The sequence below is a fragment of the Homarus americanus genome, unplaced genomic scaffold, assembly GCF_018991925.1.
Source record: "Homarus americanus isolate GMGI-L3 unplaced genomic scaffold, GMGI_Hamer_2.0 scaffold28241, whole genome shotgun sequence".
NCBI lineage: Eukaryota > Metazoa > Arthropoda > Malacostraca > Decapoda > Nephropidae > Homarus > Homarus americanus.
The window spans coordinates 68,153-91,936 of NW_024738348.1; the positions used below are offsets into that span (position 1 = coordinate 68,153).

General features: G+C 47.0%; 1 protein-coding gene across 2 annotated transcripts in view; it reads right to left on the reverse strand.

Moving 5' to 3' along the window:
- Positions 1-23,784, reverse strand: part of LOC121874040 (unconventional myosin-Ie-like) — an 81,445-nt gene that overhangs the window by 55,097 nt on the left and 2,564 nt on the right. For both annotated transcript variants that reach the window (XM_042377906.1, XM_042377907.1), the window contains exon 2: positions 15,724-16,288. In XM_042377906.1, the coding sequence (XP_042233840.1) occupies positions 15,724-15,792 (69 nt within the window). In that variant the 5' untranslated portion in view covers positions 15,793-16,288. The remainder of the gene's footprint in view (positions 1-15,723; positions 16,289-23,784) is intronic.

Sequence of the window (23,784 nt, forward strand, 5' to 3'; positions counted from 1 at the left end):
CACCTTCTCCTGCTGTCCCTACCTCTCCTGCTCAACCCCTGCCTTCTCCTGCTGTCCTACCTCCTCCCTGTCCTTACCTCCTCCTGCTAAGTCCCTGCCTCCTCCTGCTAAATCCTGCCTCCCTCCTGCTCAGCCCCTGCTTCCTCCTGCTGGATCCCTGCCTCCTCCTGCTCAACCCCTGCCTCCTCTGCTGGTCCCTGCCTCCTCCATGCTCAACCTGCCTTCTCCTGCTGGTCCCTGCCTCCTCCTGCTCAACCCCTGCCTTCTCCTGCTAGATCCCTGCCTCCTCCTGCTCAACCCCTGCTCCTCCTGCTAGATCCTGCCTCTCCTCTCAACCCCTGCCTTCTCCTGCTGTCCTGCCTCCTCCTGCTCAACCCCTGCTTCCTCCTGCTGGATCCCTGCCTCCTCCTGCTCAACCCCTACCTCCTCCTGCTAGATCCCTACCTCCTCCTGCTAATCCCTACCTCCTCCTGCTCCAACCCCTGCCTCCTCCTGCTAGTCCCTGCCTCCTCCTGCTCAACCCCTGCTTCCTCCCTGCTAGATCCCTGCCTCCTCCCCCACTCCTGCTCCCCTCCTGCTCAACCCCTGCCTTCTCCTGCTGTCCCACCTCCTCTGCTCAACCCCTGCTTCCTCCTGCTGAGATCCCTCCCCTCCTGCTCAACCTGCCTCCTCTGCTGAGATCCCTGCCTCCTCCTGCTAGGTCCCTGCTTCCTCCTGCTAATCCCCACTCTCCTGCTCACCCCTGCCTCCTCCTGCCAGCTTTGCCTTCTCCTCCCTAGATCTGCCTCCTCTGCTAGATCCCTGCCTCCTCCCTGCTAGATCCCTGCCTGCCTCCTCCTGCTCAGCCCTGCCTTCTCCTCCTGATCCCTGCCTCCTCCTGCTGGATCCCTGCCTCCTCCTGCTTCGTCCCTGCCTCCTCCCACTTCCGTCCTCCTCCTGCTAGATCCCTGCCTCCTCCTGCTCGCCTCTGCCTTCTCCTCCCTACGTCCCTGCTTCCTCCTGCTAGATCCCTCCTCTTCCTCTCCTGTTCCCTCCCTCCTGCTAAATCCTGCCTCCTCCTGCTCACCCTACCTTCTCCTGCTAAATCCCTGCCTCCTCCTGCTAGATCCCTGCCTCCCCTACTCCCCCTGCTTCCTCCTCCCTAATCCCTACCTCCCCTCCTCCTCAGCCCTGCCTCCTCTTGCTCTTCCCTACCTCCTCCTCCCCCTCCTCACCCTACCTCCTCCTGCTCCAACCCCTGCCTCCTCCTCCTCCCCCTGCCTCCTCCTGCTCACTCTGCCTCCTCCTCAGCCCATGCCTCCTCCTCAACCCCATGCCCTCCTCAACCCCATGCCTCTTCCTCCCCAACTCCCTGCTTCTTACTCCTCCTCTACCTCTCCTCCTCCCACTCCTCCTACCACACCTCCTTACTCCTCTCCTACTACTCCTCCTTACTCCTCTCCTCCTTACTCCCTCCTACTACTCCTCTACTCCTCTCTCCTCCTTACTCCCTCCTACTACTCCTCCTTACAACATCTCTCTTCCCTCAGTGCCTTGACCCCTCCTCCCCCCTCCCTCAGTGTCTATATCCTCCCTCCACTGTCTCTCTCCCACCCATCTGTCTCTTAATCTCCCCTCCCACGGTTTCCTCTCTCTGTCTATTACCTCCTCCCCTTCCCTCCCTGTCCTCCCCCCCCTCTACCTCCCCCCTTCCCTCTACCTCCCCCCTCTACCTCCCCCTCCCCTCCTGCCCCTCCCCTCCCCTTCCCTCTGCCCCCTCCCCTCTACCTCCCCTCCCCTCCTGCCCACCCCTCCCCACATAGCACAAAACAATATCAACGCCTTAATACAACACGAATATAAACAGATGGTTGGGGAACGGTGCGTCGCAGCTTCCATTGAGTCTGGCGGTGGTGCTTCAGTAATATGTTAAGATGAAGGTATACGCCAAGCGCGCGATTGCTTGTACTGGCGTTGTTGCTTACGTTCGTCTCTATTTTGTTTTAAATCTGTGGGTTAGGCCGCCAGGCACTCTTAACTGCTCATGCTGGCGTTATGGTACGTTAGTCTCTATACAGTGTTGGACGGTAACGCCAGGCACTCAACTGCTCGTACTGGCGTTATGGTACAGTTATCTACTACAGTGTGTGGGCGGTAACGCCAAGCACTCAACTGCTCGTACTGGCGTTATGGTACAGTTAGTCTCCTATACAGTGGGACGTAAACGCCAGCACTCAACTGCTCGTACTGGCGTTATGGTACAGTTAGTCTCCCATACAGGTGGACGGTAACGCCAAGCACTCAACTGCTCGTACTGGCGTTATGGTACAGTTAGTCTCCATAGTGGACGGTAACGCCAGGCACTCAACTGCTCGTACTGGCGTTATGGTAGTGTTAGTCTCCTATACAGTGTGTGGACGGAAGCCAGGCACTCAACTGCTTGTACTGGCGTTATGGTACGTTAGTCTCCTATACAGTGTGTGGACGGTAACGCCAAGCACTCAACTGCTCGTACTGGCGTTGGTACAGTTAGCTCCTATCAGTGTGGGACGGTAACGCCAGGCACTCAACTGCTCATACTGGCGTTATGGTACAGTTAGTCTCCTAACAGTGGACGGTAACGCCAAGCACTCAACTGCTCGTACTGGCGTTATGGTACAGTTAGTCTCCTATACAGTGTGTGGACGGTAACGCCAAGCACTCAACTGCTCGTACTGGCGTTATGGTACAGTTAGTCTCCTATACAGTGTGTGGACGGTAACGCCAGGCACTCAACTGCTCGTACTGGCGTTATGGTACAGTTAGTCTCCTATGTGTTGTGGACGGTAACGCCGCTAACTGCTCGTACTGGCGTTAGTACAGTTAGTCTCCTATACAGTGGTGAACGTAACGCCAAGCACTCAACTGCTCGTACTGGCGTTATGGTACAGTTAGTCTCCTATACAGTGTGTGGAGATTTGCCAAGCACTCAACTGCTCGTCGTTATGGCACCGTTAGTCTCCTATATAGGTGGACGGTAACGCCAGGCACTCAACTGCTTGTACTGGCGAGGGTACCGTTAGTCTCTATACAGTGTGTGGACGGACGCCACACTCAACTGCCGTACTGGCGTTATGGTACAGTTAGTCTCCTATATGTGTGTAACGCCAAGCACTCAACTGCTCGTACTGGCTATGGACAGTTAGTCTCCTATACAGTGTGGACGGTAACGCCAAGCACCAACTGCTCGTACTGGCGTTATGGTACCGTTAGTCTCCTATACAGTGTGGATGGTAACGCCAGGCACTCAACTGCTCGTACTGGCGTTGGTGCCGTTAGTCTCCTATACAGTGGTGGACGGTAACGCCGACACCAACTGCTTGTACTGCGCGTTATGGTACAGTTAGTCTCCTATATAGGTGGATGGCAACGCCACACTCAACTGCTTGTACTGGCTATGGTACGTTAGTCTCATAGGTGGACGGTAACGAGCACTCAACTGCTCGTACTGCTATGGTACAGTTAGTCCCACAGTGTGTGGACGGTAACGCCAGGCACCAACTGCTCGTACTGGCGTTATGGTACAGTTAGTCCCTATACAGTTGTGGTCGGTAACGCCAAGCACTCAACTGCTCGTACTGGCGTTATGGCAGTTAGTCTCCTATACAGTGTGTGAACGGAACGCCAACACTCAACTGCTCGTACTGGCGTTATGGTACCGTTAGTCTCTATACAGTGTGTGGACGGTAACGCCAACTCAACTGCTCGTACTGTTATGTACATAGTCTCCTATAGTGTGTGGGCGGTAACGCCAGGCACTCAACTGCTCGTACTGGCGTTATGGTACAGTTAGTCTCTATACAGTGTGTGGACGGTAACGCCAGGCACTCAACTGCTCGTACTGGCGTTATGAGGTTGTTGTCTCCATACAGGGATTTGCAACGCCAGGCACTCAACTGCTCGTACTGGCGTTATGGTACCGTTAGTCTCCTATACAGTGTGTGGACGGGTATACCAAGCGCCGCTGATGAATGGCAGTGGTGCTGGTAAAGGCGTCAAGAGATAGTGATGCCAGGCGGGTCTTGTGGGGAGTCACCACCTAACTCACACTGACAACTAAGAGGTATATATCTCTCTCTCTTCTTCAAAACCGGCAACCAAAAGTGCATTCTCTATCTCTTCTCAACCGACAACTAAAAGTGCATCTTCTCTCTCAAACCGACAACAAAAGTACATCTTCTTCAAAACAAATAAACACACACTCTACATTAACTCAACACTACATATCCAACACTGAGAAGAAAAACAAACAAACACACACACACACAAAATTAAATCAAAACTACCCTCAATTAAAATCATCCACAACACAACTTCAATTTCTTTTAAGTCACCCATTAAATCATTATAGAAAACGGAGATAATTTCCTTTCTACAGACGCCCTATAATTGGCCCGCCACTGAAACCACTGTACTATAATCTGTCTCGTCTCTCCCGGTGATAAACTGGCTAATGGCGAGTAGTTGATGATAGTTTCTACCTTAATGACACCATGACCGCCTCTAAGAAAATTAACGAGGTGCCGTAGCTGTGGGGAAATGGTGTTAATGATCTCACAAATAATGGGAAGCTACGGGTAAATCTTAGCTTTCTCTCGGAGCAAAAACAACCTGTTTACACAGCTAACTCATACCATAAATGAATTAGCTTTGTTATTAGAGTTTTATTACTGTTATTTATTGCTGTTGTTGTTGGTAGTAGTAAGGGGTGGGGGGTGAGAGCAATAGAGAAGGATCCACTGAGGGCTGCTTTTATCACCTAGCCCCCAGCCCTATCCATCAGCCTCAATCCCCAGCCCTATCCATCAGCCTCGCCCAGACACCACCCCCAAAAATAAGGTTTATTCTCTTTACTAATTACTCCCCAACCAACCAACCACACCCACACTACCACCACCCCACACACCACCACCACCCACCATCCCCTCCACCACCCCACCACCACCACCAACTCCCACCACTACCACACCACCCCCACTACCACCACCACTACCTCACCACCACCACCACCAACTCCACCACCACCACCACCCACCACTACCACCAACCATCCCCACCACCACCACCAACTAACCCCAATACCACCAACTCCCCACCACCACTACACCAACCCCACCACACCCCAACTACCCCACCACCACCACCCACCACCACCACCACCAACCCACCACTACCACCAACTACCTACCACACCACCACCAACCACCACCACCACCACCAACTGCCACTACCACCACCAACCATCCCTACCACTACTACCACCAACCCTACACCACCACCAACCCCCACCACCACCACCAACTAACCCCACCACTACTACCACCACCATCTACACCACCATCCTACTACTACTACCACCATTCTACTACTACCACCACCAATTCTACTACTACATACCAACTCTACTACCACCATTTTTTTTTTTTAATTTGCCTCCAGCCTCCCCAATAGCCACACCTCGCCACCATTTATTTAATTAATATTAAATATCCTAATACATAAGAAGCTATCCTATCTGTGTTAGATTAGTTGAGCCGCAGATCCATGCGGCATTCAGTGACTGCAGCCTCATGTCAATATCTGCAGCAGTTGTCGGAGTAGAAGCTCTCGTTCCCTGAGGCAGAGAAAGCCGACCGAAGGAGAGGAAGGACAGTCGACATCTCATCCAGGCTTACATAACTTCTGGGCTGCTGCTTCTGTTCGAGATCAGCTCCGCGAGTCTGGCGTAGAAACATCTTGCACTTGGGCCCATCCCACCAGAGGTTGTGAACACTAGAGGAGTGAAGCTGCCTTGATCAACATTTTGAATTCTCTCCCCATATGCCCTATCTTGTCGTTCTCGTTCCTCCTATGCGCAGCATCGAGAGCTAGGTTACGGTGACAAACGGCCATGGGATCAAAAAATCCTGATGTCGAAGAAAGCTCGCTGTCCCCGCGTCCAGAATCCTCGAGCACTGACGTCCACACGGGCTTGTTAGATGTGTTTGAGGTCCTGTGTTGGAGGATCTCGCCATCCAGTGGAAGGAGGGTCGGTTCTACCATGACGTCCGGCAGATTTCCTTCAACATATTTGCTGTGAGATCCTTACCTCGTCATGCCTCATGCATATGAAGCCCCCTTCTTGTAAACCATGGCGTGATCGCCATCATAGAATAGCACACACGCATTGGGAGGGCAAACCATCTACTGGCCAACCGTACCTTAGAGCAATGGCATCTGTAAATTCTGTTTGTTAATGAAACCATTTGCCCTTATCGGTAACGTAGTTAACCAGTTCGAGGCGCCCACCTGCGCTATAGCTACTTTTTTTTTCAAATTTCTGGAACCTGCAGCAATAGTTGCTGCAACATGTCATTTTGGCAGTGCTGCCGATCTGTTGTAATGGACCTACGGATCTTATTAACTTCGCTGGTGTCCACTTCCTGTTGCATTCTGGGCATTATGTGATCAGTGAGGGCTGCCGTGAGCTTAAGTGAATTTTGGATGTTCAGAGTCAGCAATCTCCTCTGGATTAGTTAGTCCCATCCTCCCAGTCTTGGTGGAAGTGCAAGAAGTGTTCTTTCTACTGGGGTTAAGTCGTGTTTCACTAGTTTGGGAATGAACTTGACACTGATTGCTTCTTCCACCCTACTACTACCACCACCTACTACTACTACCACCACCCTATTACTACTACCACCACCCCTACTACTACTACTACTACCACCACCCTACTACTACTACTACTACCACCCCTACTACTACTACCACCATCCCTACTACTACCACCACTATACTACTACCACCACCCCTACCACTACTACCACCTACCACCACCACCCTTTCTACTACCACATCCCTACCACCACTACCACCACCCCTACCAATACTACCACCCCTACCACTACTACCACCACCCCACAATAGCTCCTCATTATACAGGCATTGTGGAGGATTCAACACCCACCCCTATCACACCCCATCCCTCATGAGAGAGAGAGAGAGAGAGCACTGCACCTGTGTCAAAACTGTTATGTCTTCTTCACCGTTTAAAAGACAATGGGATCACACACACACACACACACACACACACACACACACCTGTTGTACATACTCTCCATCCTCCCTTTCTCCCCACATTTTCCTCCTCCCTTCTCTCTCTCCTTCCTCCTCTCCCACCACCATGCTGGGCTGCCCTACATCCTGGGCTACTGGCAGCTGGGCAAGTACAGCGTGGTGGGCACAATGTCGTTACTGAGCCTGGCTTTTGAAAATACCCCGTGTGTGTGTGTGTGTGTGTGTGTGTGTGTGTGTGTGTGTGTGTGTGTGTGTGTGTGTGGTCTAGAATGGGTACATGAATGGTGTGGTCATATAAAATAATAATGTAATAGTATCTAGCATTTCAGTACCCAGTAAACCACCAGCAAGGATTAGGTTAAGTTAGGTTAGGTTAGATTAGGCAGATTAGGTTGGGTTAGGGTAGGTTAGGTTAGGGAGGTTAGGTAGGGCAGGTTAGGGTAGGTTAGGTTAGTTAGATTAGGTTAGGGTAGATTAGGCTAGGTTGGAGGTTAGGGTAGGTTAGGGTAGGTTAGGTTAGGTTAGGTTAGGGTAGATTAGGCTAGGTTAGATTAGGTTAGATTAGGTTAGTAGATTAGGTTAGGGTTAGGTTAGGTTAGATTAGGTTAGGGGTAGATTAGATTAGGCTAGGTTAGATTAGGTTAGGTTCGGTTCCTTCACCACCAGTACTCCAGTTAACGTCTCCATGTGGCTTCTGGGCAGGTACGCAGACGACACACAGGGCTGAGTGAGGGTTTACCAACACTCCTTGAGGGAATTATTACCACACGTCACCAAGTCAACGGTCGACACAACACAACAAACTATCCCTTAACCTGAAGCCAAATGCATCTTGATAACACGATAACACCCCGCCTGTGATATCTATTCCTGACATTAAGATATCTAAATCTTTTGTAATACGAGTAGGTGTTAAACTATGGTCGAGTTCTATGATATATTATACTGGTATCTGGTAACACTGTCAGGAGTGTCTTCAGTATACTAAATAACAGTGTAGACAAAGTAATTGACTATAATAATGACGGGGATTTAACGCATCTTTAGTGATATTGTTTTATTTAGTGAAGAAAATATGTACGTGACGAAACTTGGCACCACCGCATTGTTTTGACGGTGCGGTAATAAAGTCACAGGAAAAGTCACGAAAAAAGTCACAATTTTGGCTAGGAAAAAGTCACAGGAAAAAATGTCAATTAATTTATGGTGGCCGGTAAGGTTAGGGTTTTAGGTTCTGCATATTCCTTTACTGAAACTGATTGACATATTAACCTTAAAAATTGTGAGAATTCGACAGTTAACTTTTCTTTTTTTCCCGTGACTTTTTTTCTGTGACTTTTTACCTGATTCGTTTTGACCGCCATTGTTGTTTACCTACGTGACGTCACGGTCCCTGTACATTAATTAAGGTAAATTCACCCTACATAAAATACTATATTACACTTACTACCTTAACACCTCATGAACTTAAGATAATTTATTAATATTTGGTTTATTTACTGAATCTAACTCACTCTTCTACTTGTGAGGGACTGTACACGTATAAGTGTTGCTATTAATGCTGCCCAAGTTGAATATATAACATAGCTATCACCCAACCTATCCTAAAACAGCTCACTTAACCGAACATATTTCTGACCGACCCTAACACATCTCTAACCGACCCTAACACATCTCTAACCGACCCTAACACATCTCTAACCAAACCTATCACAGCTCACCTAACCCAACCTAACGTAAACTAACATATCTCTAACCCAACCTAGATATAGTTAAGGAACGAGAAAAACCACACACACACACACACACACACACACACACACACACACACACACACACACACAACACACACACACTCTTTTAAAGCACTCCAGACAGACACAGACACAGGTACAGTATTGGTGTCAAAAGTGAGATAGAATTTAACGATAAAAAAAAGTTTTCTCCTGTCTGCCATTAATGGAAGAAAATGACTCGTGTTATTTGCTACAGAATGACTCATCTCCCCCACCCTGCCCTTGCCTGCCCTGCCCCTTCCCCCATTTTTCACTGTCAGTTTGAACGTTTGTAATCTTGGCTTGGGGAGAGGTGTGGTGGAGATAGGGGAGTTGGGGGTGTGTGGTGAGATAGGGGGGAGTTGGGGGAGGTTCACTGTTATCTTCACTATATAGCAAAAGTGTGGGTCATTAGGTAGTTTGGTGAGAAGACTCTTGTTTTATGAGTCACTGGTAGATCACAGGTAGTCAGGAGATGTGTTTTGGGGGATGTTTATGAGCCAGATCACAGGTAGTCAGGAGGAGTTTGGGGGATGTTTATGAGTCACTGGTAGATCACAGGTGTCAGAGAGGAGTTTGGGGGATGTTTATGAGTCACTCGGTAGATCACGGTAGTCAGGAGATGTGTTTTGGGGGGATGGTTGAGAGTCACTCGGTAGATCACAGGTAGTTAGGAGATGTGTTTTGGGGGATGTTTATGAGTCACCAGATCCAGGTAGTTGGAGATGTGTTTTGGGGGATGTTTATGAGTCACTGGTAGATCACAGGTAGTCAGGAGAGGAGTTTTGGGGGGATGTTTAAGGAGTCACTCGGTAGATCACAGGTGTCAGGAGAGGAGTTTGGGGGGATGTTATGAGTCACCTGGTAGATCACAGGTAGTCAGGAGATGTGTTTTGGGGGGGATGTTTATGAGTCACCGGTAGATCACAGGTAGTCAGGAGAGGAGTTTTGGGGGGATGTTTATGAGTCACCTTGCAGATCACAGGTAGTCAGGAGAGGAGTTTTGGGGGATGTTTATGAGTCACTCGGTAGATCACAGGTAGTCAGGAGAGGAGTTTGGGGGATGTTTATGAGTCACTCGGTAGATCACAGGTAGTCAGGAGAGGAGTTTTGGGGGATGTTTATGGAGTCACTCGGTAGATCACAGGTAGTCAGGAGAGGAGTTTTGGGGGATGTTTATGAGTCACTCGGTAGATCACAGGTAGTCAGGAGATGTGTTTTGGGGGGAATGTTTATGAGTCACTCGGTAGATCACAGGTAGTCAGGAGATGTGTTTTGGGGGGATGGAGTCACTCGGTAGATCGGTATAGGAGAGGAGTTTGGGGGATGGAGTCACTGAGATCACAGGTAGTCAGGAGAGGTTTTGGGGGGGATGTTTATGAGTCACCAGATCACAGGTAGTCAGGAGAGGAGTTTTGGGGGGATGTTTATGAGTCACTGGTAGATCACAGGTAGTCAGAGAGGAGTTTTGGGGGATGTTTATGACACTGTAGATCACAGGTAGTCAGGAGAGGAGTTTGGGGGATGTTTAGAGCTCGAGAGTAGTCAGGAGAGGAGTTTTGGGGGGATGTTTATGAGTCACTGGTAGATCACAGGTAGTCAGGAGATGTGTTTTGGGGGGTGTTTGTGAGTCACTGGTAGATCACAGGTAGTCAGGAGAGGAGTTTTGGGGGGATGTTTATGAGTCACTCAGGATCACAGGTAGTCAGGAGAGGAGTTTGGGGGATGTTTATGAGTCACTCGGTAGATCACAGGTAGTCAGGAGAGGAGTTTTGGGGGATGTTTATGAGTCACTCGGTAGATCACAGGTAGTCAGGAGATGAGTTTTGGGGGGATGTTTATGAGTCACTCGGTAGATCACAGGTAGTCAGAGAGGAGTTTGGGGGGATGTTTATGAGTCACTGGTAGATCACAGTCAGGAGAGGAGTTTTGGGGGATGTTTATGAGTCACTGGTAGATCACAGGTAGTCAGGAGAGGAGTTTTGGGGGGATGTTTATGAGTCACTCGGTAGATCACAGGTAGTCAGGAGATGTGTTTTGGGGGGATGTTTATGAGTCACTCGGTAGATCACAGGTGTCAGGAGATGTGTTTTGGGGGGATGTTTATGGAGTCACTCGGTAGATCACAGGTAGTCAGGAGAGGAGTTTTGGGGGGATGTTTATGAGTCACTCGGTAGATCAGCAGGTAGTCAGGAGAGGAGTTTTGGGGGATGTTTATGAGTCACTCGGTAGATCACAGGTAGTCAGGAGATGTTTTGGGGGGATGTTTATGAGTCACCGGTAGATCACAGGTAGTCAGGATGTGTTTTGGGGGGATAAGTGAGTCACCGGTAGATCATGGTAGTCAGGAGATGTGTTTTGGGGGATGTTTATGAGTCACTCGGTAGATCACAGGTAGTCAGGAGATGTGTTTTGGGGGATGTTTATGAGTCACGAGATTTGCTCGGTAGATCACAGGTAGTCAGGAGAGGAGTTTGGGGGATGTTTATGAGTCACTCGGTAGATCACAGGTAGTAGGAGAGGAGTTTTGGGGGATGTTTATGAGTCACTCGGTAGATCACAGGTAGTCAGGAGAGGAGTTTTGGGGGATGTTTAGGAGTCACTGGTAGATCACAGGTAGTCAGGAGAGGAGTTTTGGGGGATGTTTATGAGTCACTCGGTAGATCACAGGTAGTCAGGAGAGGTGTTTTGGGGGATGTTTATGAGTCACTCGGTAGATCACAGGTAGTCAGGAGATGAGTTTTGGGGGGATGTTTATGAGTCACCGGTAGATCACAGGTAGTCAGGAGAGGAGTTTTGGGGGATGTTTATGAGTCACTCGGTAGATCACAGGTAGTCAGAGAGGTGTTTTGGGGGGATGTTTATGAGTCACTCGGTATCACAGGTAGTCAGGAGATGTGTTTTGGGGGGATGTTTATGAGTCACTCGTAGATCACAGGTAGAGGAGAGGTGTTTTGGGGGATGTTTATGAGTCACTCGGTAGATCACAGGTAGCAGGAGATGTGTTTTGGGGGGGATGTTTATGAGTCACTGGTAGATCACAGGTAGTGGAGATGTTTTGGGGGGATGTTTATGAGTCACTCGGTAGATCCAGGTAGTCAGGAGATGTGTTTTGGGGATTGGTGGAGGTTTTTGGGTGTCACTCGGTAGAAGTTTTAGAGAAGGTTATTGGTTTTATGAGTCACACTGTAGATTATTTTATACAGTTAATGCTGAATAATCTCTCTCTCTCTCTCCCGGCTGTAAATAATCACCCCACCACTAATGCTCCGTGTTAATGACCCCCATGGGAAAATTAACAACAGATTTAACAATTAAGGCTTAAACACACACACACACACACACACACACACACACACACACACACACACACACACACACACACACACACACAAAAAACCAGAATCACGGGCTATGATATACCAAGTTAATGTAATGTTAATAGCTCACCAAGTTAAAATAATGTTAATATTTCACCAAAACATTACCGTAAAATTAAACCCAGGTCACCAGATGTCACCCAATACGGTCTATACCCCACTTAACTAATCTACTAATCCAAAGGTGTCGATTAATTAGGTTAATTTTTGTTCTCTAATTAGTATAGCATGCACGTAGTTAATTATACCATGGTCTCAGTGTAATTAGATAATGCCTTTTTCCTGTGCATATATTCATGGCATTTTGAGGGGGGCATTAATTCTCTTGTTATTGTGGCATTGTAAATAAGGTCTATATTGGGGTATTGAATCAGGAGTGGCATTGCCTTATTGGTGTTTGTTTACAACGTTGACGTCATTGAGTTGCGACAGGGGATACACACAAGGATACATACATACATACATACATACATACATACAACCTAAACCTTGTCAGCTATACACACACAGTATTAACCTCTCAGAAAACTCACACACCTGTCACTAATTCACCTCACCACACACCTGTCACTATCTCACCACACCACACACACCTGTCACTAACTCACCACACCACACACCTGTCACTATCTCACCACACCACACATCTGTCACTATCTAACCACACCAAAAACACACCTGTCACTATCTCACCACACCACACACACACCTGTCACTATCTCACCACACCACACACACACCCTGTCACTATCTCACCACACCACACACCTGACACTATCTCACCACACCACACACACCTGTCACTATCTCACCACACCACACACCTGTCACTAACTCACCACACCACACCTGTCACTATCTCACCACACCACACACCTGTCACCAACTCACCACACCACACACCTGTCACTATCTCACCACACCACACACACACCTGTCACTATCTCACCACACACCTGTCACTATCTCACCACACCACACACACCTGTCACTATCTCACCACACACCTGTCACTATCTCACCACACCACACACCTGTCACTATCTCACCACACCACACATTTGTCACTATCTCACCACACCACACACCTGTCACTATCTCACCACACCTGTCACTATCTGACCACACACATGTCACTATCTCACCCACCTGTCACTATCTCACCACACACCTGTCACTATCTCACAACACCTGTCACTATCTCACCACACCACACACCTGTCACTATCTCAACACCCCACACACCTGTCTTTTAATTAAATTTTCTTCCCCTCCTGCGATTGGTTGTCTGTCCGTAAGTATCACGTATGTATGTATGTATGTATGTATGTATGTATGTATGTTCCTGTGAATCCTTATACCCAGTTAGGCTAGTATAGTTAGGTGAGTGTGGTCTACGATAACGACCTTGTCCACACACACACACACACACACACACACACACGCACACAAAAGACCCAATCGGTTTAATTATTAACTAATTTAAACCAACATAAACCACATTACTTAACTACACAATAATAATCAACAACCACTATAATGATTTTCCACCAATAGGAAGACGTTTCGTTAGGTATCACACACTAGGAACATTATAATTGGTCGGTTCTTCACTTTCCAAGGAATTTCCGTGCACACATCCGGGGCAGCGAGCCATTGTTGGGAGCGCCCTGTGACGCAGCATACATGATACATATCCCAAAAATGTATTACCAAACCTAATTACACATAAGGTATTCAGGTATACATATGCAGTCAAGGGATAGGAATTTCCACGACTAAATTATGATAAAGAAGAATTTTATTCTCGATACAGTAGGAATAAATTGTACGTTCGTGGGGTAGGGAGGGTGGAGGAGGGTGGTTCGTAGGTGAGGAGGGTGGAGGAGGGAGTGGTTCGTGGGGTAGGGAGGGTGGAGGAGGGTGGTTCGTGGGTAGGGAGGGTGGAGGAGGGTGGTTCGTGGGGAGTAGGGAGGGTGGAGGAGGTGGTTCGTGGGGTAGGGAGGGTGGAGGGTGGTTCGTGGGGTGGGGAGGGTGGAGGAGGTGGTTCGTGGGGTAGGGAGGGTGGAGGAGGGTTGGTTCGTGGGGAGGGAGGGTGGAGGAGGGTGGTTCGTGGGGTAGGGAGGGTGGAGGAGGGTGGTTCGTGGGGAGTGGGGAGAGTGGAGGATGGTGGTTCGTGGGGTAGGGAGGTGGAGGGTGGTTCGTGGGGTAGGGAGGGTGGAGGGGGTGGTTCTTGGGGTAGGGAGGTGGAGGGTGGAAGGTTCGTGTGGTAGGGGAGAATGAGGCCAAAATACACAGCAACTGGAGAACTGATTGTGGTGAGAAACGCAACAAGACCGCGTGGGCACATGACCACGATATACAACCCTGGGAACCAGCAAGTCCGCCACACTTCCAGCTGGTATAGAATATATTGTAACTATTCTCACCTGGCGTGGGAGAGGCAGGACACGTGATGTAGCCAGAGTGAACCTAACTAACCAACTCACCTTGCACCTTCACTTCACCTCAGGCGGGTGAGTGGGAGTGGAAGGTTCCGTCGCTCCCGCTACTTACACTTCCTGTCTCCTAAAACCTCCTCCTACACCCCAACGCTCCCTCCTCCTCCTCCTCCTCTCCCCAACGCTCCCTCCTCCTCCTCCTCTCCCCCAACGCTCCCTCCTCCTCTTCCCCCCAACGCTCCTCCTCCTCCCCCCCCAACGCTCCCTCCTCCTCTTCTCCCCCAACGCTCCCTCCTCCAGCTCCCTCCTCCTCCTCTCCCCCCCAACGCTCCCTCCTCCTCCTCCCTCTCCCCCAACGCTCCCTCCTCCCTCCTCTCCCCCCAAGCTCTCTCCTCCTCTACCCCCCAACCTCCTCCTCCTCCTCCCCCCAACTATCCCTCCTCCTCTACCCCCCCAACACTCCCTCCACCTCCTCCTCCTCTCTCCCCATCTTGTTCCACCAGCTACACCCAAACGTCTTCCCAACGCCCATCCTCTCACCCCGCCTCCTCCTCTCCTCCAACGCCCTCCTCCCACCCCAACCTCCTCCTCACCCCCAACACCCTCCTCTCCCCTCAACGCCCCTCCCCTCTCCCCCAGCTCCACCCAAACCTCCCCCTTGACCTCTCCTCCTCCTGTTTAATACAACTCCTTGTCATCTTGTGTCATAAAATAGTACTTAAAATCAAGGCATTGTGGTGGTGAACAAACTGTATTGGTTAGGTTAGGTTAGGTGAGGTTACGTAAGGTGAGGTTGGGTAAGGTGAGGTTGGGTAAGGTGAGGTTGGGTAAGGTGAGGTGAGGTTAGGTAAGGTGAGGTTAGGTAAGGTGAGGTTGGGTAAGGTGAGGTTGGGTCAGGTGAGGTTAGGACAGGTTAGGTTAGATTAGGACAAGTCATTTTAGGTCAGGTTAGGACAGGTTAAGGTAGGATAGGTGAGGTTAGGACAGGTTAGGTCAGGACAGGTTAGGTTAGGTTAGGTCAGGTCAGGTCAGGTCAGGTCAGCAGTCTCTTACCTGTTTCTTGTGGTCTTCAATGATGGGGACATTATTGTTATGGTTGACCACCTTCTTGGAGCCAACCATTGTTAGGGTTGGTCGCTTCCTTCCTGAAGAACCTCATACTTAAAGGCACGAACAGCGCTACTTAACCCACGAACCCTCACGAACCCTCACGAAAAAATACACTCACTGCACCGCCATTTTTTTATTAGGGTCTTTATGCTATTTTTTCAAAGTTAGTAATATTTTTCACATTTTTTTTCACCATTTTATATTTTTTTCAAGTTTTTAATATTTTTCACTTATTTTTTTTAAGGTCTGATATTATTTCCAAGTTATTAATACTTTTCGCTCTACTTTTCCACCACTTTATATCATAGTTTCAACTGATGATTCACTTTTTAGGATTTTATTACATTTGTTCCAAGGTATTAATACTTTCCACATACTTTTTCACCATAGTTTCAACCGATGATTCACACAGGCTGTCAAAACTGAAAACTTTGCCTCAATCACGACGAAGTTTACGTTTCGGAACCTCTCGGCTTTGTTCACTGTCTGTTCAACACACTATGCGAACCTGTACAGAGGGAAAATTGGTTAGGTTAGGTTAAGTTAAGTTAGGCTTAGGTTTAAGGTTAGGTTAGGTTCAGGTTAGGTAGATTAGGTTGAGGTTGGTTTAAGGTTAGTGGGTTAAAGTTAGTAGTTGGTTGTTGTTCAAGGTTAGTTAGGTTCAAGATTAGTTAGGTTCAAGGTTAGGTTAGGGTTCAAGGTTAGGTTAGGTTAGGGTTACAATATCAAGTATTCATCCTGGATATTAAGCAGTAATGGTGGTAATGAAAGATTATTAAAAAAATGTTGGAAAATCACACACAAATATACATCATACATACTGGTACATATACAGCATACACATAACTCCCATACACACACATACCTCATACATATAACACAACATACATCATACAGAGGCTAGTTTGAATATAGTTTTGTCGATCACTGCACACACACACGCGCACACACACACACACACACGCGCACGCACACAGTCACTGCTTCATGTGCGTCGAATATTTCTCAACCATCCCACAAGTCACCACCAACCCTCCTCTACCTATAAGCCCCACCTCCTCCTCCTCTACCTATAAGCCCCACCTCCTCTCACCTATAAGCCCTCCTCCTCCTCCTCTACCTAAAGCCCTACCCTCCTCCTTCACCTATAAGCCCCACCCTCCCCTCCCTACCCATAAGCCCCACCCTCCTCCTCCTCTACCTATAAGCCCCACCCTCCTCCTCCCCTACCCATGCCCTACCTCCTCCTCCTCTACCTATGCCCCACCCCCCTCCTCCTCTACCATAAGCCCCACCCTCCCCCTCTCCTCACTTGAGTCCCTACCTCCTCCTCCCACCTATAAGCCCTACTCCTCACTCATACCTCTGCAACAGGTGTTCAACAGGGCACTCACCCCTCCCCAACACATGTTGACTCATCTGTAGCAACGTCGCATGGCCTTGGATAATCAGGTTTATTTTATCATTAAACATTAAAACATCGTCGAAAGATGTTTATTTTTACAACAATATTCCTGTAATTTTTATATAGTATATACAGGTTACGTAAAAAACTTGGTGGTATGTGACTCGTTTCAAATACTTCATGAGGAAAATCATTTTGAGGAGGCGGTTGTCAGAGAGGATGACGCGGTAGATTTATGACGTGGCGATGACGTATTAGTGACGCACGGACCGGGTCGGGTATGACTGGCTAGCCTTGGTGAGGGAGACGTTGTATTTATCAGCTCTCAGAAACAAAAAAATAAGTTCGTGGTGCAGGAAGTTATCAGGAACGCTGATGGTGGAGGCCATATTGTATACCCACTTTATAAACGCCATTTTGGTTACTAATAGCGTATAGGATAATGGCGGCCGTTATCAGTAAAATTTGGGTTTTGTATTTTTCTCCAGGATGATCAAGAATAAAAAATGGTTCCCAGTGTATATAACGAAAATAACGAAAACAAGAGTATCCAAACTAGAAGAAAATTCGTGCATTAATACTAGCACACACACACACGCCTTCCACCAATCCCACTACGACACTATACTGCCAACACCACACCTTCACCATTGCCAAGACTGCATCATGACCAGACCTTCACTATACTGCCAACACCACTGCCAACACCACACCTTCCACCATTGCCAAGACTGCATCATGACCAGACTCACTATACTTCCAACACCACACCTTCACTATACTTCCAACACCACACCTTCACCAGCCAACACTGCATCATGACCAGACCTTCACTATACTGCCAACACCACACCTTCACCACTGCCAACACCAAACCCTTCACCTACCACCAACACCACACCTTCACTGCCAATACACTGCACCATGACCAAGACCTTCACTATACTGCCCACACCACACCTTCAACTGCCAAGACTGCATCATGACCAGAACCTTCACTATACTCAACACCACACCTTCACCACTGCCAACACCACAGCTTCACCATTGCCAACACTGCATCATAACCAGGCCTTCACTCTACACCACAACATCAGCTTACACCACACACTGCCAACACCTACATTATACAGGGTTAAGTACAGAATAACTTAGAAGCAGAATTACCATTACCCTTTACCACCACCATTACCACTACCATCACCACTCCCCACCATAATTTCCATTACCATCATCTCTCACTAGCATTTTAATTACCACCACCACCATCATTACCATTACCATACCCAATCATTACCATTACCACCACCATCATTACCATTCACCACCATCATTACCATTACCACCACCACCATTACCATTCCCACCACCAATTTCACCACCACCACCACCATTACCACCACCACCACCATCATTACCATTACCACCACCACCATTACCATTACCACCACCACCTTCACCACCATCTCACACCAACATTTCCGGTATAATTTACATAATCACCACCATCACTAAGGCTACCTGTATAAATACGACCACACACACACACACACACACATACATTTTTTACGTTAACATATAGTATTTTATGTGTGTGTGTGTATGCAAATGCTATACTTAACATTTGACCTGAATACATGGCCAGACATCACACACTTTCAAAACCATCCACATTACAATACCAAAAAACCCTACGCGTCTTATCTCTCTGGCGATAACAACATTCATATAACAAACCTCCACGATAACTGAGATGAAGTGGATTAACTGAGATGAAGTGGATTAACTGAGATGAAGTGGATTACCTTCAACCGTTAGTTTCGCAGCAAATCTTTAAAAAAAATAATAATGGGTATATTTTACGTGACTCATTATTATTGTTGTTGTTATTATTACTTACTACTACTACTACTATCACCACCACTACTATTTATTCCGTTCTTGAGTTGTGGACAAAGTTCCTGATAGTTATGGCAGTATCTAATATAATTTACTTGAGTGTTCTTGTAAACCAAAGAAAACCAACGTTCACTTCCCCTAAACCAATGAAACCAACGTTCACTTCCCCTAAACCAATGAAAACCAACGTTCACTTCCCCTAAACCAATGAAAACCAACGTTCACTTCCCCTAAACCAATGAAAACCAACGTTCACTTCCCCTAAACCAATGAAAACCAACGTTCACTTCCCCTAAACCAATCACACGTAAGACCCACATCTATAAAACTGCGTCTTTGTGAGGGGAGAGGGAGGGATAGGAGGATAGGGGAGGGGGTAGGGGGAAGGGGAGGGGGTTGAGGCGCCACCATGAACACCTGTGTCTAACATTTGTATATGACGAACCTGCACCTGTGACCTACACCTGTACAGCGAGTCTTCACATGTAACCTACACCTGTACAGCGATTTGACACCGTAACCTACTGTACATATGACATACATACAAACACCTGTAATGAGTATAAGGAAAAGCTTGTATGTGGTGTTTCAGGTCTGTATTACAAGCACTGATTTGTCCTCATGTTGTCACGCAGCTAAACACGTCATCGTACACACGGTGACGAGCATAACTACAATCTCACACGATTAGTCTTATCAATAATGTTCCTCCGTCACTGAGGTGGAGGAGCGTAGAGCCCCGCCAGCAGGCCCATCGTAAAATGATAGCCGGACGCCTACACCCGCCCACGATGTCCTGACAGTGGGCGTGGGTCACTGACGCTCTAGCAGCAGGTGTAGGCGGTGTGGAGGAGGGAAGGGTAAAAGCTTGACGCCCATATCTATACAGGATACCCCGATAGTGGGCGTGGGCGTTGCGGGGGGAAGGACAGGTCATTTGCCTGCAGGAGTCCAAATCTGAGGTGCACGGTTCGGACACAAATATATTCCTTCGGTGATCCATTTAAAGGCCAACATTAATGATCTGTCACGAGTCCACCGCCGCTGTCACCTCCCATGAATAAGTCACGACCCATAAACTCTTTAACACTCACCACCTGTTTATACTTGAACCCCACCAAAGGTTAGGTTAGGTTAGGTTAACTGGTTAGGTTAGGTTAGGTTGACTTTGGGTTAGTTAGGAATTGATTACATTAGGCAATTAATTAACCTTATCTTAAGCTACATAAAAGTGACTCGTCCAAGTACAGTTTAAGGCTATGCTACGCTTGGCTCTGGGTACTTCTGGTACAGTTGCCTTAGATTGTGTTGAGAGGCGAGCAGGTGAAGCAGACACAGACACAAATGCCAACACCAAATGTCAAGAGGTACAATAAGTGGACTATATACGACTGACATTGTTCTACAACACCTACAGTAGGTCCTGATTCTCAAAGTTCGTAAAATGAATGCTTAACGAATTACGTAAAAATTAATCTCCCGTTTAACGATATACGTAAAATAGGCGTATGGTTAATGTAAACTTAAAAATAAACTCCCAAAATCATATAAAATTCACAAATATTATCAATTAGACACATTCAAACCCATGAAATATTAGTAAAATCCCCCACCCCAAGATATGGTATTACAACATGGGTCAAAATTTATCTCCTACCAAAACCCGAAGCAGTATCGACCCTTAAAATGAGACGAGATAACACACACGCACTAGACGACACGTTACAGTACAGTATATAAGCTCAGGACTCATTCCAGTGATTCAGTTTCACCACGGAGAGGAGAGAGGATCGAACTCTTGTATACCTTAATTTGGTCTCTTAACTGATGCTAAGTGAAAGTAAATAATTAAGATGTATTCGTAGTGTAATATACTCTCTAATTGTGTGTTAGTTTAAGTTAATTACTGATGTATAAATTATAATTGGGTACTTTAACATTTTTTTAGTTACGAGGATTATTTAACCTCGCATTGCCCATCACCACCCAGCCATCGTCATCGCAGGCAAATGACGTCAAACCTTGTGGGGGCGAAGGAGATTGGGCAAGGGAGAGGGGTCGGAGGGGTAGGAGGAAGGAGGGGTAGGAGGAAGAAGGGGGTAGGAGGGTGGACGTTGCATAGTTGAGGCTTGAGTTCATGTCCTGTTGTTTTTATATCACCCACAAAGACCTAAGTTTAGCATCCACATTATTCATTTATTCTTCAGGCTTTAATTCCTCTCAAAATGAATCATAATAGTTACCTCATTCACCTCCTGGACCGAGGTTGGGGGGGTTAAGAGGACGTGTGTGTGGGGGTAGGGGACGTGGGGGTTAGGGGACGGGAAGGGGGATGGTAAGGAGGGGACGGTGGGGTTAAGGACGTGTGTGGGGGGTTAGAGACGGTGTGTGGGTTAAGGGACGGTGTGGGGGTTAGGACTGTGGGGTTAATGACTGTGGGGTTAAGACTGTGTAGACGGGGTTAAGGACGGTGGGGGTTAGGGACTGTGGGGTTAAGGACCTGTGTGGGTATGGGACTGTGTGGGTAAGGACTGTGGGGGTTAGAGACGTGTGGGGTTATGACGTGAGGTTATGGGACGGTGTGTGGGGTTAAAGGGGACGTGTTGTGTTTGTGTGTATGTGCGTGCATGTGTATGTGCGTGTATGTGCGTGCATGTGTATGTGCGTGTGTGTATGTGTGTGGTACAGGTACTCCAAGGCTACAACAAACTAACTAGCACAAATATATATACATACTAATTACTAATGAACAAACACACACAAAACACGCCAGGCTGACCGACAAAACAATTAAATGTTATCTAACTACACGAGGCATATGAGTATTATGATTATTTTCAGCTTAACATTTATGGATACATTTTTGGGCGGCCATTTAAATCCTAGATGTTATACATATGGAATTAGATTATGTTTAATGAGGTCTGTCTCCTCCCCAAACTATTGATCGTGGGGCCACTACCTTAGCTTATCGCCACCTGCCATCAACACCACCTGCCATCAACACCACCAACCAGTCCTACACACACACACCTCAATGGAAGACTTACCCGTTTAACAATGCTTTTATAAAACCACTACATCATATTTGTATTATGACGTCATTTCTCATTCATTATATCCTAACAGTTTATAATGAAAAACAAAAACAATAAAATAAAAGAAACAAGCTATTATTTATATACTAATTATATACAAAATATAATCCGGCATTAGACAGAATTATAACAAGTAGTGACGGAATTTCAAGCGTAATTATACCTTTAACTATCCATTATCATTACGTAATCATGGCTGCCAAAGGTTAATGGCAGTTTAGTTTCTGTAGATAACACCTTTCATTATTTTATCTCATTACGCCGCTGACTTATCTCACTACAACACCTAAACATTAACATTTTAACACCTGATATTTAACCTAATATCTAATGTTTAGTAAAAATAACATTAACTCATACCAAGAGCCTTAACACGGGCACCAAACCTAACACTACAACACCTGACGTGACATATAAACACATTCATTTAAACTAACCTGACATAAACACACTGTTCAACTACCTCACACCTAAACACACTGTTAACTAACCAAATAAACACATTCATTTAAACTAACCTGACATAAACACACAGTTCAACTAACTTGACATAAACACACTGTTCAACTAACCTGACACCTAAACACACTGTTCAACAAACCTCACACCTAAACACACTGTTCAACTAACCTGACACCTAAAACACACTGTTCAACAAACCTCACACCTAAAACACACTGTTCAACAAACCTCACACCTAAAACACACTGTTCAACTAACCTCACACCTAAACACACTGTCACACTGTTAACAAACCTCACACCTAAAACACACTGTTCAACAAACCTCACACCTAAACACACTGTTCAACTAACCTGACATAAACACACTGTTCAACTAACCTGACAAACACACTGTTCAACTAACCTCACACCTAAACACACTGTTCAACAAACCTCACACTAAAACACACTGTTCAACAAACCTCACACCTAAAAACACACTGTTCAACAAACCTCACACCTAAAACACACTGTTCAACTAACCTGACATAAACACACTGTTCAACTAACCTGACATAAACACACTGTTCAACTAACCTCACACCTAAACACACTGTTCAACAAACTCACACCTAAAACACACTGTTCAACAAACCTCACACATAAACACACTGTTCAACAAACCTCACACATAAACACACTGTTCAACAAACCTCACACCTAAACACACTGTTCAACTAACCTCACACCTAAACACACTGTTCAACAACCTTACACCTAAAACCACTGTTCAACTAACTCACACCAAACACACTGTTCAACTAACCTCACACCTAAACACACTGTTCAACTAACCTCACACCTAAACACACTGTTCAACAAACCTCACACCTAAACACACTGTTCAACAAACCTCACACCTAAAACACACTGTTCAACAAACCTCACACCTAAAACACACTGTTCAACAAACCTCACACTCAAAACACACTGTTCAACAAACCTCACACCTAAAACACACTGTTCAACAAACCTCACACCTAAACACACTGTTCAACTAACTCACCTAAACACACTGTTCAACAAACCTCACACCTAAACACACTGTTCAACAAACCTCACATAAACACACTGTTCAACAAACTCACACCTAAACACA